General features: G+C 40.5%; 2 protein-coding genes across 4 annotated transcripts in view; both read left to right on the forward strand.

The window, feature by feature from the left end:
* The window catches only part of LOC139958350 (uncharacterized), a 32,809-nt gene that overhangs the window by 4,565 nt on the left and 9,665 nt on the right, over window positions 1-18,579 (forward strand). The window contains exon 1 of one of the 2 annotated variants that reach the window (XM_071955360.1): window positions 1,807-1,885. The exons of the other annotated variant lie outside the window; for it this stretch is intronic. Within the exon in view, the coding sequence (XP_071811461.1) occupies window positions 1,840-1,885 (46 nt within the window). The 5' untranslated portion in view covers window positions 1,807-1,839. Of the gene's footprint in view, window positions 1-1,806; window positions 1,886-18,579 lie in introns of those variants that run through there. 2 annotated transcript variants of the gene reach the window in all.
* LOC139960275 (uncharacterized) lies at window positions 6,540-12,487 on the forward strand. Of its 2 annotated transcripts, none has more exons than XR_011790461.1 (2): window positions 6,540-7,101; window positions 12,389-12,487. XR_011790461.1 is itself a non-coding variant. In XM_071958531.1 (2 exons), the coding sequence occupies exons 1-2, from the start codon at window positions 8,134-8,136 to the stop codon at window positions 12,467-12,469; spliced, it is 2,748 nt and encodes a 915-aa protein (XP_071814632.1). In that variant the 5' UTR covers window positions 7,910-8,133; the 3' UTR covers window positions 12,470-12,484. The 2 variants fall into 2 exon arrangements, 1 of the variants encoding a protein (XP_071814632.1); XM_071958531.1 differs by lacking the exon at window positions 6,540-7,101 and adding an exon at window positions 7,910-10,800 and having other exon boundaries at window positions 12,389-12,484.

Here is an 18,579-nt window from a genome sequence, read left to right on the forward strand (position 1 = left end):
ATCGCCTAGGAAAGAACCTGGACACGAAAACTAAACTACCAAACGACTGATCCGTTCTCAACCCCAGTCCCCTTGCATCGGGACTGTGACTGTGTGATAATCGCCAGATTTGCATCACCATTCCCCTCGAAAGGGAACAGATACTAGACATGATCTTTTTTTAAAAGAAAAGTCGCCCAGGAAAGAACCTGGGCACGAAAACCAAACTACCGAACGACTGATCCGCTTCCAACCCCAGTCCCCTTGCATCGGGCCTGTGACTGTGTGATAATCGTCGGGTGTGCATCACCATTCCCCTCGAAAGAGAACAGATACTAGACATGATCTTTTTTAAAAGAAAAGTCGCCCAGGAAAGAACCTGGGCACGAAAACCAAACTACCGAACGACTGATCCGCTTCCAACCCCAGTCCCCTTGCATCGGGCCTGTGACTGTGTGATAATCGTCGGGTGTGCATCACCATTCCCCTCGAAAGGGAACAGATACTAGACATGATCTTTTTTTAAAAGAAAAGTCGCCCAGGAAAGAACCTGGGCACGAAAACCAAACTACCGAACGACTGATCCGCTTCCAACCCCAGTCCCCTTGCATCGGGCCTGTGACTGTGTGATAATCGTCGGGTGTGCATCACCATTCCCCTCGAAAGGGAACAGATGCTAGACATGATCTTTTTTTAAAAGAAAAGTCGCCCAGGAAAGAACCTGGGCACGAAAACTAAACTACCGAACGACTGATCCGCTTCCAACCCCAGTCCCCTTGCATCGGGCCTGTGACTGTGTGATAATCGTCGGGTGTGCATCACCATTCCCCTCGAAAGGGAACAGATGCTAGACATGATCTTTTTTTAAAAGAAAAGTCGCCCAGGAAAGAACCTGGGCACGAAAACCAAACTACCGAACGACTGATCCGCTTCCAACCCCAGTCCCCTTGCATCGGGCCTGTGACTGTGTGATAATCGTCGGGTGTGCATCACCATTCCCCTCGAAAGGGAACAGATACTTTTCAAGAAAAAGTCGCCCAGTTGCCATATACTAGGTAGAAACCATTTTCATTAACCATACAGTAGAGGTTGACTATACCGATCAACGGGTCTTCTCAACCTTCTGGGTCGTCTATCTGAAGATGGGTCAGGGTTTACGTTCTGACCTGCAGGAACTGATGAGTTGGGGGTTGGTGAGTCAGTATGTGATGTCTGACCATTTCCATGCATCTCGTCTGTGGTGTCGTCTGCAGTGTCTAGTGACATGACACTTTCTCTGCCTGGTTGACCGAAGGCAGAGACATCAGCCACTTCAATTGTTGCAGTTGATGGTTCCACTTTCTAGGTTTGTGGGTTCCTGCATCATACGGTAAGAGACCAAGCCAGGTTACAAATATACACAAGAAAGACTCTGCGCAAAATAATTGATTATATTGTCTCACTCTGGTACATATAATACTCGATAGTACAATATAACATGTGAAGTACAACCCCTTTAACTCTTTACTTAAACAACAACAACATTATCCCACAAACATATATAGATATGTCGTAGACATTTAACTCGATGATAATATTGATTTACTAAATCCATAACTCTCTTAATAAGAAATGTCAACACACGGTGCAAAGTTTTTCTTATGTTTATGGCACTTTCAAGCTTCCGTACTTATATCCTCGTATTGAAGCTACTTTGTTTATTCATGGCAGCTATTTATAGCTCCATGGTTTATTTGAGCATGAGATTAGGGTGGCATCTAAAGGCTTCTGTATTTCCGGAACAGTTCTGTACAGTCAATCGGACATGAAATACTTCAGAGCAGTGTTGGCCTTTCAAGGACAACCGGTTACAGTCTTAATATGGGTTGCAGAATATCTCGAATTGTCGGTAATATTTTCCTTCCAGGTAAGTTCATTTACGATTAAAGTTCGTATTTTTCAAACGACAGTTTCTAACATTCTTCTCAGTGTAAAATCAAGTTAAGATCAGATATAGATATCGATCAACCGAGATATATATATATATATATATATATATATATATATATATATATATATATATATATATATATATATAAATATATATATATAGTATTGTTATAGTATTGTTCGATACAGGTGACAAACGCCTACAGTGGAATTACGACCTTCCTTACCGGTTTCGAACCACTGGACATACAATCAGCGCCCATAGCCTAGTGGTTAGGGCGTTCGCGTACAGAGCGGGAGGCCCGGGTACGAACCCCGGTGGAGGCTGGACGTTTTTTCACTGTTCTTGATTTTCCAACTCATTTACGATTTCAATTATATATATTCATCCCGCTTTATATGCGGACACCCTAAACACTAGGCTATGGACGCTGATTATATGTCAAGAGGTTCGAAACTGTAGTGCGTTTGTCACCTGTATCGAACAATACGAGTTCTGTTTTTGGTGACAACATTGCCTTACTCTAGAGATCAAACATGATGCTAACCAACTCGAAATCATTTGTGATTCCTAAGCCGGATCTCGAAAGAGATACTTTGAACAGACTGTTTAATGAAATGGAGGTAAACGACAAAGGCAAATGAGTATGTATGTATATATATATATATATATATATATATATATATACATATATATATATATATATATATATATAAATATATATATATATATATATAAATATATATATATATGTATATATATATATATATATATATAAATGTATATATATATATATATAAATGTATATATATATATAAATGTATGTATATATATATATATATATATATATATATATATATATATATATATATATAAATGTCTATATATATATATATATATATATATATATATATATGCTTGAAAGGGATCAGAAGCTACACATGACATTAGCCGAAAAGGCCGAGAAATCATTCATAAGGAAATCAAGTGCAATGCTTATCTACCTCATGGGTGTTTACATGTAGATCATAACTTACATATCCGTTACTTACCTAACTGCAATGTATCTACAAGTGATCAGTTACTTGCCATAAGACGTTGTGTTTAATTGTACTTTTACAACACATTTCCGGTTACAACAATTTAGCGACTCGATTAAAGAGTCACTCTTGCTGATGTAATACTAAATAGTACAATACAGCATGTTGAATACAATCCCTTTAACTATTCACTTAAATAACAACAATATTAACCCCTAAACATATGCAAATATGTTGTTGACCTTTAATTTAATGACAGTATTGATTTACTAAATCCATAACTTTCTTAATTAGACTATTTAACCCATCAATGAATGTTTAACCCTTCAAAATTACATCCCAATAGGCTATATGAATATTCATGTTGGCTATGTGGCAATGTGCACAGCTACTACGGAAGAGTTTAAAGACCATTCACGTTACAATATCTTTCGCGAAATGTCAATACACCAGCCTCTGTGTTATAGTTTTTTTTATAGCTTAAAGTATTTGCGAATATGGAAGATCTTGACCGTAAATTGTAACTTACTATTCCATTACAATTTGCCATGTGGATCAGTTTCTTGAAAAAGTGGATTATCCAGCAGTATGTAGTGCTAAAGCCTAACATAATTTGTTCTGTGGATGAAGGAAATTTAACGTACGTGTCACCATTTCCACACTGGATTAATTTCTGTAGGAAACAAGAACAAGAAAATACAATAGTTCCCTTATTTCAAACGGTTTGTTGTCAATATCCGAACTGAATAGTTGGTAAAATGGAGCAGAAAATGCTGTAAAACTATAATTGTCGAAGTTTGTAGATAAACTGTGATAAACGTAGCAAAAAGTCAACCTTTTGGGAAAGCAACATGTTATTTCATTGGTAACGTTACGATGGTTATACGTATGATAATGTGGGCGGTGCATAGTTCACACAAGCCTCAGCCTCTGTCTTCGGCCCGGCACTCAAGTTTCTTTAGAACTGAATACGAATACAAGGTTCATCCAGAAAGCTTCTTATTATACGTTTTTTACCACTAGTGACCACGAACAAAATGTGCGATGCAAATAGGCAATAAGCTATGCACATGTATATTAATTGTACATGTCCATAGCTTATTTTTGGCACGCTGGTGTGACGTCATTCCACAAAGATAATACATGGAAGAGCGTTCAATTCCTTGCGCCGCTATATCTGTGTCGTGTGTGACAGGGAAGAATCACACGCAGTACATGCACTAGTCTTGGCCAAGTCGTTTGTAATACTTTTTTTCGCCGATGAGGTGGATGTATATGGTCTATAACCAGAATTGCAATGCACGTGTAACCCCAGGTTCATCGCTCCCACCCAGGGGACATTAGTCTTTCGGGGAGCGGGCGTTCTTCGGCTGTAATGGGGTCAACTACCTACACCAAGATATTCGAGTCGTTAAGCGCACACATCAACAATGCGCCTCGTGACGTATAAGGACCCTATATTTCTATTACTGCAACTACTGGCTCGTCTGAGTCAACACACAAACAAACAGAACAACGCATGAAGCATATATATAGTTATGCGGTGTATATATTCATAACTAAGAAGTAAAGAAAAAGGGAGAAAAGAGGATAGCAATGGAGAACAACAAATTGGCACTAGTTATCATAAACATAATTAACTATAAAAACACCGTGATGGATCATTGGTTGGGGGTGGGGCTCACTCCCTCTCTAGACCCGCTCGACCGTCTGCCAGATCCGGGGAACATCATGGCCTGGTGGGGAGGGGCATCTTACGACCAGGGCGTTAGTCTCGCCAGCCCAAACCCAAAGGACCTGTATAGAATTATAAGGTAATTTCTAATGGTGATGTCTCCCACATCCTATCGACGGCGGAGGGTTGTCAAATGAGTGGCCTTAACTTACGTACCAATAATCAATACAATGGGCTCAGTGCCAACTAATTATGGGACAAATCTACAACAAGTACATTCTAATCATTAAGGATAAATATAAATGAAATATGTTTCCAGTAAATAGCATAAAGCTCACATCTAGCCGACGTGGCATTCAATTACGGACACCAATGCAGTAAGTCTGTGTCAAGTGCTAACTGTCCTAACCCAATTACAAGCATGTTCCTTATAGACAACTAAATGCATAAATACTAAAATAATATAACACAATATATAAGTCTCTCAAAAACATAGCATATGTACCAACAAACAGTATAGCAAAACTATTTAGGGTCAACCTCTGACAAGGACTGTCACCAAGGGAGCTACAGAACATACATCAACTAATATGGATTCCACAAAAGGGTTAGTTCTAGTATACATTTAGCATATGGGCTTAGTGTAAACTACAGAGTACACAATACAGAAATAATCATAACGGAATAAACAACATTGGCTATGGTCATTATCAATGGAACACATAAGGCCGAGAAGCGATGAAACTACACAGACCACAAACCGAAAGTTAGTGCGTTTGAAACAATGAATCTGATATAAGTAGACCAGTGTTACCAGAGTTAGCGTTTTTACACTAGATCTAGCGTTTTTAGTCATTTGTGGGGTTCTAGCGCACGTTTTTTCTAATTTTGGTAACTCTACCGTTTTTTTCCTAAAACTAGTTAAATTTACCAAAAATTGACCACTTTTCAGATTATTTAGACAAAATTCTTACTTGGAGACCCATCCAAATTTATTTTGAGTATTTTTGCCCAATCTTCGGAATTTCCTACCGAAAATTTCCATATTTTTTTCAAATTTTCTGGGTCAGACTATCACTCCAATCAACTATCTATTTTGTGATCGGTGACCATTCATCCTACGAATCTGTGCTAAATTGACTCCAAACAACACGAATGTTAGGGAAACTACCATTTAGCGTTTTCTAGGGTTTTATTTTCGCAAATCTAGCGTTTTTTCGTCAACTGTCGCTGGTAACGCTGAAGTAGACCGCAAACCATGCCTGAGGCGGTTAGAGCTATGATCCTACACAGAACATTTACCAGAGGTGTGAAGCGTGGTAAATGTTTCGTTTACGTATATTTTCATTCACTCTGGTATATTTTCATTTATCTCCTTATTTGGGCTGGGCAGGAAGTTGTATTGTTTTAGGGTACCGTCCCCTGGCTCTATAAGAAGGTCAGTTTACCAGCGATCTGTGCCATTCACTTGACAACCCTCAGCCGTCGATATTAGAAATTAGAAATTACTCTATAATTTCTATACAGGTATGAACCTGGGGGTAATAGCCCGGGCAGTTGTCCGGTGGGCAATTGTCCAGGGGGAATTTTCCTGGGGGTAATAGTTCGGGGCAGTTGTCCGGGGGCAGTTGTTCGATGTCCAGGGGCAGTTGTCCTGGGGGCACTTGTCCTGGGGGGAATTGTCCTGGGGGGAATTGTCCTGGGGGGTAATAGTCCGGGGCAGTTGTCCGGGGCAGTTTTCCGATGTCCAGGGGTTAATAGTCCGGGGGCAGTTGTTCTGGGGGCACTTGTCCTGGGGGAATTGTCCTGGGGGTAATAGCCCGGGGCAGTTGCCCGGGGGGCAATTGTCCAGGGGGAATTTTCCCGGGGGTAAAAGTCCGGGGGTCAGTTGTCCGGGGGCAGTTGTCCGGGGGTCAGTTGTCCGGGGGGCAGTTGTCCGGGGGGCAGTTGTCCGCAGCGGCGGAGCTAGGGGTATTGTTCCGGAGGGGCGAGAATGGTCAGTAGGGGCGCTTTCGACACTATCTAAGCGGAGCGCCACCACTGGTTGGCGAGTAGCGTACAGAAAATATTTGAGTAAAGATACTCCATAGATCGCCAGAAATGACCCTTTCCAAGCCTAGCTAATTTGCAGATAAACGAAGAATGAATAGGTGTCAACGCCAAATTACACCAACAAAATGTGACAAATGTCAATAAGTAGATGAGAGCGCAATAGAAAAGTCAATAATCTAGAATAAGTAAAAAGTGGTAAAGAGCAGAGCCGTATATAGAGAGAGTTTGGCCAACTGGCGATTTGTGACGTCACACGCAAACCATGGGCATCAAAATAGGTCCAGTTGTCGTTACCAGTTGCGCGAAACACGAAAAAAACCACACACAATATATAGCAGCTTTGCACACTGTGCTCGTTGCGAACAAACGAAGCGACTCAGAATGTCAGATTTTGACAGGCATACGAGGAACAAAATGGATATCAGGTAATGAATTAGAGTATGCGTTAGTTAATGACATTTACGTTTATCTTCACACCTGAAATGCATAGAAAACTAGCTGAAAACCTGTCATTACACTTGTTTTATTTTACGCCTCATACTACTAGTCCTACTTTAGTCATACAAACGAAAAGCACACATTACAGTCCTGGCTAGGCTAGATTACAGACGCACAACTATAGCATCAGGCCTACATTAATAGATCCTTCAATTAAATAAAGTAGGCCTACACATAAAATGCAAATTTATGCTTCACTGATCTTTTCAGGTTTGCCAAAAGTAGTTGTACCAGAGGTCATTGTATTAAACTCCATAAGTTACACATAGTAGGATTAATATTCGGCATAACTTTTTCTCTAAAGTCTAATACAACTTATACAAGGGTTGTGAATGGATGGAATGGTTTGCCTGAGAAGGTTGAATTGCAAGAAGTGTGAATGGGTTTAAGAATACTTTGGATGAGTACATTAAGCATTGTAATTGGGTATGACATTTGATGTCCCCGGTTTTATTCCTCTCATATAGTCTTAGGGTCCTTAATGGGGACTTGAGTGTCTCTCCTGGTCTTTTTTTCTACTAAACTAAACTATATACTTGAGTGTAGGAGTTAGCAATAGTTGGGAGTCTGTGGGCAAACCTAAGACTGATATTGTGGTGTTAATTTCTCAGGAATGTAGTACTAGGCTATAGTAGGTGCAACAGATTGAATGGTTCTGTCGAGAAAAAAACCCCGGCAACAACTGAATACTGGTGTATGTTGTAGCTTATGTATTTTCCATTAACATATATACTATACGGTCATGTCCTTTGTGGTGTTATTGTATTATATTGTATTATATTGTTAATCTTAGCTGTAGGTGTTTTTGACCTTTACGGCCTTCCATGCATTATTCTGCCTTATACGTGTTATATACTTGGGTTCGTTTTGCTGGTTGTGTTTTGTTGTTTAAAACCTCATTAAAGGTGTAATCAAATGAATCAGTCGTCGTCATTATTACTACAATTTAAACAACAATAATGGAGAGAATTCTCAGACCAGAGAGACTAGAGACTGACCCAAATTCGAACAGTGCTTCGAAGGAGTGGGCTCACTGGATCAAAACATTCGAAAATTTCGTGCAAGTACTACCAACGCCTAGTACGGGTGAGATTGATAAACTTAGTATACTGACTAATTTCGTATCACCACGAATATACGAAACTATCTCAGAGTGCACTACATACGGAGCTGCACTAAAGATCTTGAAGGAACTTTATTTGAAACCAACAAGTGAAATATTTGCTAGACATAGGCTTGCTACGCGTAAACAAAATGCAGGGGAATCACTCGACGAGTATCTTCAGACACTTAAAGCATTAGCTAAAGAATGTGACTTTAAAGCGGTAACGGCAGAACAAAACCGAAATGAATATATTCGAGACTCGTTCATTAGTGGGTTGTACTCGCAAATTATTAGACAGCGGTTACTAGAAAATAAGAAATTAGATTTGCAGACAATGTTCGACCAAGCTAGGTCACTTGAGGCGGCTCAAAAGAATTCAGAATCTTACAGCTGTGGTTCAACAATAGGTGCAGAAAACTCATCTGTAAGTGCAGCTGCCCGCGTAAGCAAGCAATCACAAGAATCACTTCGGGGAGCTAGTTTCGGCGCTCCTGGCAAGTGTTATTTCTGTGGCTACAAAAGACATCCTCGTTCAGAATGCCCTGCACGAGATGAGGACTGTAACAATTGTGGCAAAAAGGGTCATTTTTGGAAAATGTGCCGGTCATCGCAAAATGCTAACTCCCAAAGGGCCTCTACAGCTTCAGCTTTGTTTGACAGACCAACAATTGCGTCAGCTGGGACATCCCTGACTAGATCAATGATAGAAATTAAGGTTAACGGTAAAATCGCTAACTGTCTGGTTGATAGTGGAAGTACCGATAGCTTCATACATCCTGATCTTGTGGAGAAGCTCGGATTGTCCGCGAAGCGAGCAGAATTGTCAGTTCGTATGGCAGCCACATCTTTTGAACAAAAGTCCTCTCAAAAGTGTGAAGTTTTAATCGAGCTAAATAGTCAGCAGTATCCAAAAACACAGCTATATATTATGTCGGATCTCTGCGCCGATGTCCTGTTAGGACTAGATTTCCAAATAAAGCATGAACGCGTCATCTTGGAGTACGGTGGCGCATTGCCTCCGTTGGTACTGTGTGCTTTTGCCGATGCTAAGCTGGACCAGCAGGGAAATGAACCTCTAGTCGCTATGGAGGTTGACCCTGTTAAACCTTTTGCTAATCTGGCAGCTGATTGTAAACCCATTGCAACAAAGTCTCGACGATACAGCGCGGATGATAGACATTTCATAAGTAGCGAAGTCCAACGATTGCTAAAAGAAGGAATAATTGAGCCAAGTAACTCACCCTGGAGGGCCCAAGTGGTGGTAACGAAAAACGACAACCACAAGAAACGGCTGGTCATAGACTATTCGGAGACAATAAATCGCTATACGCTGCCAGACAGCTACCCACTGCCCCGCATTGATGACATTGTGAACAGTATCGCCCGGTACAAAGTTTTCAGTACATTCGATCTGCGCAGTGCTTACCACCAAATACCCTTACAGCCCGAGGATAGACTATATACTGCCTTTGAGGCTGATAGGGGCCTATACCAGTATACTAGGCTCCCATTCGGGATAACAAATGGAGTTCCCTGTTTCCAGAGAGAAATTGATAATTTTATCAAGGAAGAGGGCCTCGAGGCAACGTTTGCCTATCTAGATGATGTAACAGTAGGAGGTGCGAATGAAGCCGAATTAGTACGAAACCAAGCGAAATTCCTGGATGCCGCTCGTCGAAAGAACATTACCTTTAACGAAAACAAAAGCGTTATCGCGACTAAGCAACTGAGTATCCTAGGGTATGTAATTGAAGATGGAGAATTGCGACCTGACCCCGAGCGGCTCCGCCCTTTGAAGGAACTGCCTATCCCCCAGAATTTGAAGGCCCTTCGACGTTGTATGGGAATGTTTGCTTATTACGCCCGCTGGATACCTAACTTTTCTTCCAAAATTAAACCACTGACTGAATCCCCCACATTTCCTTTGGGGGAGGAGGCTGTGAAAGCCTTTGATCGTCTGAAAGCAGACATTGAAAACTCTGTAGTAACGGCAATTGATGAAACTATTCCTTTCGAAGTGGAAACAGATGCCTCAGGAGTAGCTATAGCAGCGACACTAAATCAAGCTGGACGGCCAGTCGCCTTTTTCTCCCGTCCGTTGAATGGAGCTGAGAAGAATCACCCAGCAGTTGAGAAGGAAGCACTAGCTATCATTGAAGCAGTCCGCCATTGGTCATATTACCTAATCGGCAGGCGGTTTAAACTGACGACTGACCAAAAGTCTGTCAGTTATGTATTTGACATTCAGCACAAGGGCAAGATAAAGAATGAGAAAATGAGGCGTTGGAGAATAGAACTTTCGTGTTTCACGTTTGATATCGTCTATCGCCCAGGAAGTGAAAACATTCCACCCGACACATTGACTAGAGCATTCTGTTCGGCAATTAGCATAGAAGACAATTTCGCTGAGCTTCACAATGCGTTGTGTCATCCAGGAGTTACTAGAATGTGGCACTTCATCAAATCGAAGAACCTTCCATTCGGGATAGAGGAAGTGAGGAAGATGACAGCAGCTTGTAAGGTCTGTGCAAAGCTTAAACCCAGATTTTACAAGCCTTGTAATTCACCCCTAGTTAAGGCTACTCAACCCTTTGAGAGGCTCAACATAGACTTTAAGGGACCACTGCCTAGCACCAATAGAAATATTTACTTTCTGACAGTAGTCGATGAGTTTTCAAGATTTCCGTTTATTTTCCCATGTTCCGATATGACGTCGTCAACAGTTATTGCTTGCCTCTGTCAGGTTTTCTCCCTATTCGGAACCCCAGCATACATCCACTCTGACAGGGGGGCAGCATTCTTGAGTAAGGAACTTACTGAATTTCTTATGTTGAGGGGTGTGGCATGTAGTAGAACGACAAGCTATAACCCTCAAGGTAACGGTCAAACTGAGAGGTACAATGGGATAGTTTGGAAAACAATAATGTTAGCCCTAGAAACAAGAGGACTACCTGCTAAGCACTGGCAGGAAGTCCTACCTGATGCCCTACACTCAGTTCGGTCCCTCGTGTGTACTACTACTAATCAAACACCACACGAGAGATTTTTTAAGTTCCACAGGAGATCCTCCTCTGGGGTCTCTGTCCCTTCCTGGCTTTGCTCGCCAGGTCCTGTGCTTGTTAAACGTCATGTTCGTGCTCATAAAACGGATCCACTAGTCGATGAGGCTGAGCTCATTCAGGCTAACCCCCAGTATGCTCATGTCCGTTTTCAGGACGGCAGAGAATCGACAGTCTCACTCCGTCATCTAGCCCCTGTTGGTGTGGTAGAGAATAATGACCTCAGGGGGGGCCTAAGGGCGGAAATGGAACTGAACTTTTAGTTGATAGTAGGGATTTGACTGAGGAAGCCCCAAGTGTTGATAAAAAAAGCTCTATCCCAGTGGGTTGTGAAGCTGAAGATAGTTTGGCTGTAAAAGAGACTTTAAGCATAAGGCGTTCAGCGAGGAAGGGTAAACCTCCTGATCGTTTGGACCTTTAACATACTTCTATGTCGAACGTTGTCAAGTGTTTTTCTGGTTTCTCTTTTAGATGGGGAGAATGTGGTGTTATTGTATTATATTGTATTATATTGTTAATCTTAGCTGTAGGTGTTTTTGACATTTACGGCCTTCCATGCATTATTCTGCCTTATACGTGTTATATACTTGGGTTCGTTTTGCTGGTTGTGTTTTGTTGTTTAAAACCTCATTAAAGGTGTAATCAAATGAATCAGTCGTCGTCATTATTACTACATCCTTAATAAGGTTTCATGGATCACACTGACATAGTGTGCCTACTTGTCAGTGTTGTCAACTGAGCACAGGGCTGATGACATCATTCAGTTTGTTATTATGCAGACAGCAAATGGCCATAATGATAATTATTAATTGTAACTTATTCTTCATACTGCCCTTACTGGCCTTACCTGAACAGTGATGTATAAAAATGCAAGAAGTCGTTAAGCTTTTCATTTAAGAATCGTTTCAGCCTGTCCTATTTCAAACAGATGATTGGCAGGTTTCCACGTTACATAGCTTATCAAAATGGAGCTGTTCTGTAAAGCAAGAAAATCACACATATGCATGCATACAAACACACTCATATAACAATTTCTGAATATCTTTTCAGCTGCCCAAAGGTACTGGAATGCAAGCTCTGTTGGGTGAATTAAAAAACCCTCATTGTACTCTTTTATTATGGTCGGCATAGCTAACCAGCAATGATGGTAATGTGGATTTGACAGTGCCTAGACAAGAATTCAATAGCAGCTTTGTGTTGAAGTGGGTTCAACTTGCTCAAGGCCATGACAGGATGACAACTAGACATCAGGATGAATTATCTGTTGCAGAGCTCTATAAACCAGGCAGTTGTTAAAACATCCATTGGGTGACCCTCACAGTCTACCAGGCACTGCATCGCAGAAGCAAAATGAAGTGTGTGTGATACCTTCATCTTATGAGAGTGGAATGGTATCAGTGTGGCCTCTGTCAATTTGGCTTCAAGTCTTTGTTTTCTTGAAAACTGAGAAGATCTTTCAGTGGTTTCACACTGACCTCTGTACTTGACAATTCATGTGTATTTGCCAGCTCAGGAGGAAGCCAGATTTTAATTACATTAACCAATGCTGACTTTTTTTGGACATGTGGTACATCTGCAAGGAGGTGAAGGAAGCAGTTGGAGTTGCATGGATGTGGAATCTTGTTGATAGTCTGGCAGTCTTATCCACAGATTATCCCAAAGCTTCTCCACATTGCCCCATTCATTACTTATTACATTGATAAACTTGAAAATTGCAGGAATCTAACGAAGCACCCATCAAGGGAATTTGTTTGTATAATTATTGAAAGCTGTGACCTTCTGATGTGACAGACTAATGTGAAATAAAGGGCAGTAGATTACCTTGTAAATGAACCTTGTTATTGTTTGATTGTATCTAATGTTTGCAATTTCTAATTTTAAGTTGCATGCTACCAATTGAAACATAATTCTTTCTCTATTAATGTGATATAAATACTTCTCCTTAAAGGGTGTGAAGACTCCCGCACAAAGAAACGTCTCATGCCGGTTATCTGACCTAGTTTCGAATGCGGTGTCACAGAAGTGTTAGACACCACCATTGATCCCAGAAAATACACACACAGCTTGCTACCATCTGTAAATAGACATTAGTGTACAGTCAATACAACATCACGGTCAATACCCACAAAACAGTGCACATAGCAGCGTGGACGTCTCAGGTCTAGATAAAAGATAACAAGGTATCAGGTTTCATTACTGTCTGCATTTTCTAGCGACACAAAACCATACCATAATTAGCCTTGGCCTAGTGATCTTAGAAATGTAGCCTAGGCCCCTGCTACTTTGATAAATGATAGTTGACTGCATCCAAATTAAACCAAGGCCTAGGCTATACTTTTGAAGAAGAAAAAATTAGGCTGAATTCATGTTAGCCTAAAAAGGCTAGGCCAATGCTGACAATTAACACAACCAAGATCATTTAACCATTTGGGCACTTGTTTATGGCATACTGAAAGGGTCTATATAATTAGGCCTGTATGTGTACACAACCCACAAGTTGCCAATGAGTATAGACCTAGCCTAACTAGTTTAGGCCTAGGCTACTTTGTTTTCCTTAGGCCTAGTTTAATTGGGCCTTATACTGTGCCATATTATGTTATGTGCTATAACAGTTGTAGTAATAGCAAGAATGGTCCAGGTCTAACTAAGCCCAGGCTTAACTTATGCTTTGGGCTTAACTAAGGAATAGGGCTTTACGTGATGCCTAGAGGCTAGCCCACCCTTTTACATTAAACTAAAAGTGATACTTTTTTAGGCTAGGCATACAATAACTAGGAATTAGGATAACTATGTGCGACTGAAACTGTCATGCCTATGATTAGGAGAGCTGGCATAATGAAATCGAATTTGTGGATCGTAAAACGAGAGAGAATAGCCATGAATGTAATTATAGAAACCAGTCTGAACGTAAAATTCTCGCATTGCTTGTACATTACTCGTATTACACTAGGGCCTATGGCTAGTATGGGCCCAGGCTACACAGACTTTTTTTCATTAGATCTCCATCTTGTTCTTTCTACTTCCAAAAAAATCCTCTTCTTTGATGGTCAGTCGGAAAATCAAACAACAATATCCATGTTCTGACCGATTGCAGCATCCCCAGCACTATTTCTTTCATAATTTCGTACTTTTTTCGTGTACACAAACGATAGTCTATACACTGTGGGTATGCGTGTCGTCTGCTATAAAGTTTTCAAGTGGACCTATTTTACCACCCTGTGTGGGCGTTTTCCCTCTCGACCAATCCAAATCGGTTACATGGTTGGCCAAACTCTCTATATATACGGCTCTGCTCTTTACCAGAGCCGTATATAGAGAGAGTTTGGCCAACCATGTAACCGATTTGGATTGGTCGAGAGGGAAAACGCCCACACAGGGTGGTAAAATAGGTCCACTTGAACACTTTATAGCAGACGACACGCATACTCACAGTGTATAGACTATCGTTTGTGTAAACGAAAAAAGTACGAAATTATGAAAGAAATGGTGCTGGGGATGCTGCAATCGGTCAGAACATGGATATTGTTGTTTGATTATCCGACTGACCATAAAAGAAGAGGAATTTTTTGGAAGTAGAAAGAACGAGATGGAGATCTAATGAAAAAAAGTCTGTGTAGCCTAGGCCCATACTAGCCATAGGCCCTAGTGTAATACGAGTAAAGTACAAGCAATGCGAGAATTTTACGTTCAGGCTGGTTTCTGTAATTACATGCATGGCTATTCTCTCTCGTTTTACGATCCACAAATTCGATTTCATTATGCCAGCTCTCCTAATCATAGGCATGGCAGTTTCAGTCGCACATATAGTTATCCTAATTCCTAGTTATTGTATGCCTAGGCTATGCCTAGCCTAAAAAAGTATCACTTTTAGTTTAATGTAAGAGGGTGGGCTAGCCTCTAGGCATCACGTAAAGCCCTAATCCTTAGTTAAGCCCGAAGCATAAGTTAAGCCTGGGCTTATATTAGACCTGGACCATTCCTTCTATTACTACAACTGTTATAGCACATTACATAATATGGCACAGTATAAGGCCCAATTAAACTAGGTCTAAGGAAAACAAAGTAGCCTAGGCCTAAACTAGTTAGGCTAGGTCTATACTCATTGGCAACTTGTGGGTTGTGTACACATACAGGCCTAATTATATAGACCCTTTTTAGTATGCCATAAACAAGTGCCCAAATGGTTAAATGATCTTGGTTTGTGTTTATTGTCAGCATTGGCCTAGCCTTTTTAGGCTAACATGAATTCAGCCTAATTTTTTCTTCTTCAAAAGTATAGCCTAGCCCTTGGTTTAATTTGGATGCAGTCAACTATCATTTATCAAAGTAGCAGGGGCCTAGGCTACATTTCAAAGACCACTAGGCCAAGCCTAATTATGGTACTGGTAGCCTAGCCTTAGTCATGCTTATTTCAAAGACTATCCTACACTCTTGTCTTGGTCACTGAATTATCTTAAGAGCCCTGTCACCACATGTTGATAAAGAAATGTTCAAACTATTGCGTAGGCCTAGCTTAGGCAATGCACGGTTTCGTTTGACTGTTTTAAAGGTAGACTTGAAAATTTAGTGTTAACTGGTATTTCATTAATAAGCAAAACTGTGCATTCCAACGGAGTGCAAATTAAGAGGGGGGGGGGGGGGGGATGCAGTATGATACACCTTTCAAGTTTTAACACATTATAAATGCACTTATGCCAGAAAGTCATTGCATCAGTAACACCCACATTGACGATTGAAGTTAAAAAAATCTTTTTAAATTATCTTTAGACAGTAAATTTTAACTCCCTGAATTTCAGGACTTTTTTACTAATCAAAGGTGACATGTGCTCTGAAGAAAAACTCCTAACATAAAAAGCCACAGTTACCAGACTGTGATAAAGATGAACCTGGTGAGTGACTACTAGACTGAAATCCAGTTCCTGCAACCACAGCAATAAAGTCTTTGTTTTAATCAATGCACTTGTGTGTTTGAAACTTTCAAATGGACACTCAATGGCAGTAGGTTAAGATATAAGGTTTTACCTTCATCATGGAGAGTTGAAGGGAATCTGCCTCATCATCTGAATAATGGACTCAAGGATAGCAACAAATCATGATTGGATAATGATTTTGAGCAAGTAAATATCTGGCAATTTGAAAGTTTGTATTATTTTTTTACATATTATTTAAGCTGTTTAGCTCACACACAAGCAAATGATCAAGTGACAACAACCGATGCAGTATATTTAAAGGTATTGAAGACTCGCCCTAAACCGCATGCCGCGCTCTGAAAAAGTTTACTTTCCGTTGCTTGCAAGTGAAGTTTTTTTTGTGTCGCTACAAAATGCAGACAGTAATGAAACCTGATACCTTGTTATCTTTTATCTAGACCTGAGATGTCCACGCTGCTATGTGCACTGTGTTGTGGGTATTGACCGTGATGTTTGTATTGACTGTACACTAATGTCTACTTACAGATGGTAGCAAGCTGTGTGTGTATTTTCTGGGATCAATGGTGGTGTCTAACACTTCTGTGACACCGCATTCGAAACTAGGTCAGATAACCGGCATGAGACGTTTCTTTGTGCGGGAGTCTTCACACCCTTTAAGGAGAAGTATTTATATCACATTAATAGAGAAAGAATTATGTTTCAATTGGTAGCATGCAACTTAAAATTAGAAATTGCAAACATTAGATACAATCAAACAATAACAAGGTTCATTTACAAGGTAATCTACTGCCCTTTATTTCACATTAGTCTGTCACATCAGAAGGTCACAGCTTTCAATAATTATACAAACAAATTCCCTTGATGGGTGCTTCGTTAGATTCCTGCAATTTTCAAGTTTATCAATGTAATAAGTAATGAATGGGGCAATGTGGAGAAGCTTTGGGATAATCTGTGGATAAGACTGCCAGACTATCAACAAGATTCCACATCCATGCAACTCCAACTGCTTCCTTCACCTCCTTGCAGATGTACCACATGTCCAAAAAAAAAGTCAGCATTGGTTAATGTAATTAAAATCTGGCTTCCTCCTGAGCTGGCAAATACACATGAATTGTCAAGTACAGAGGTCAGTGTGAAACCACTGAAAGATCTTCTCAGTTTTCAAGAAAACAAAGACTTGAAGCCAAATTGACAGAGGCCACACTGATACCATTCCACTCTCATAAGATGAAGGTATCACACACACTTCATTTTGCTTCTGCGATGCAGTGCCTGGTAGACTGTGAGGGTCACCCAATGGATGTTTTAACAACTGCCTGGTTTATAGAGCTCTGCAACAGATAATTCATCCTGATGTCTAGTTGTCATCCTGTCATGGCCTTGAGCAAGTTGAACCCACTTCAACACAAAGCTGCTATTGAATTCTTGTCTAGGCACTGTCAAATCCACATCACCATCATTGCTGGTTAGCTATGCCGACCATAATAAAAGAGTACAATGAGGGTTTTTTAATTCACCCAACAGAGCTTGCATTCCAGTACCTTTGGGCAGCTGAAAAGATATTCAGAAATTGTTATATGAGTGTGTTTGTATGCATGCATATGTGTGATTTTCTTGCTTTACAGAACAGCTCCATTTTGATAAGCTATGTAACGTGGAAACCTGCCAATCATCTGTTTGAAATAGGACAGGCTGAAACGATTCTTAAATGAAAAGCTTAACGACTTCTTGCATTTTTATACATCACTGTTCAGGTAAGGCCAGTAAGGGCAGTATGAAGAATAAGTTACAATTAATAATTATCATTATGGCCATTTGCTGTCTGCATAATAACAAACTGAATGATGTCATCAGCCCTGTGCTCAGTTGACAACACTGACAAGTAGGCACACTATGTCAGTGTGATCCATGAAACCTTATTAAGGACATGACCGTATAGTATATATGTTAATGGAAAATACATAAGCTACAACATACACCAGTATTCAGTTGTTGCCGGGGTTTTTTTCTCGACAGACCCATTCAATCTGTTGCACCTACTATAGCCTAGTACTACATTCCTGAGAAATTAACACCACAATATCAGTCTTAGGTTTGCCCACAGACTCCCAACTATTGCTAACTCCTACACTCAAGTATATAGTTTAGTTTAGTAGAAAAAAAGACCAGGAGAGACACTCAAGTCCCCATTAAGGACCCTAAGACTATATGAGAGGAATAAAACCGGGGACATCAAATGTCATACCCAATTACAATGCTTAATGTACTCATCCAAAGTATTCTTAAACCCATTCACACTTCTTGCAATTC

Source organism: Apostichopus japonicus, chromosome 3, assembly GCF_037975245.1.
Source record: "Apostichopus japonicus isolate 1M-3 chromosome 3, ASM3797524v1, whole genome shotgun sequence".
NCBI classification, from domain to species: Eukaryota; Metazoa; Echinodermata; class Holothuroidea; order Aspidochirotida; family Stichopodidae; genus Apostichopus; species Apostichopus japonicus.

What these genes read in the sequence shown, in the direction of transcription:
- LOC139960275 (XM_071958531.1), top strand. Translation starts at nt 8,134, where the DNA reads ATGGAGAGAATTCTCAGACCAGAGAGACTAGAGACTGACCCAAATTCG. An exon ending in AGATGACAGCAGCTTGTAAG is followed by an intron (nt 10,801 to 12,388) that starts GTCTGTGCAAAG and finishes ATATCTTTTCAG; the next exon opens with CTGCCCAAAGGTACTGGAAT.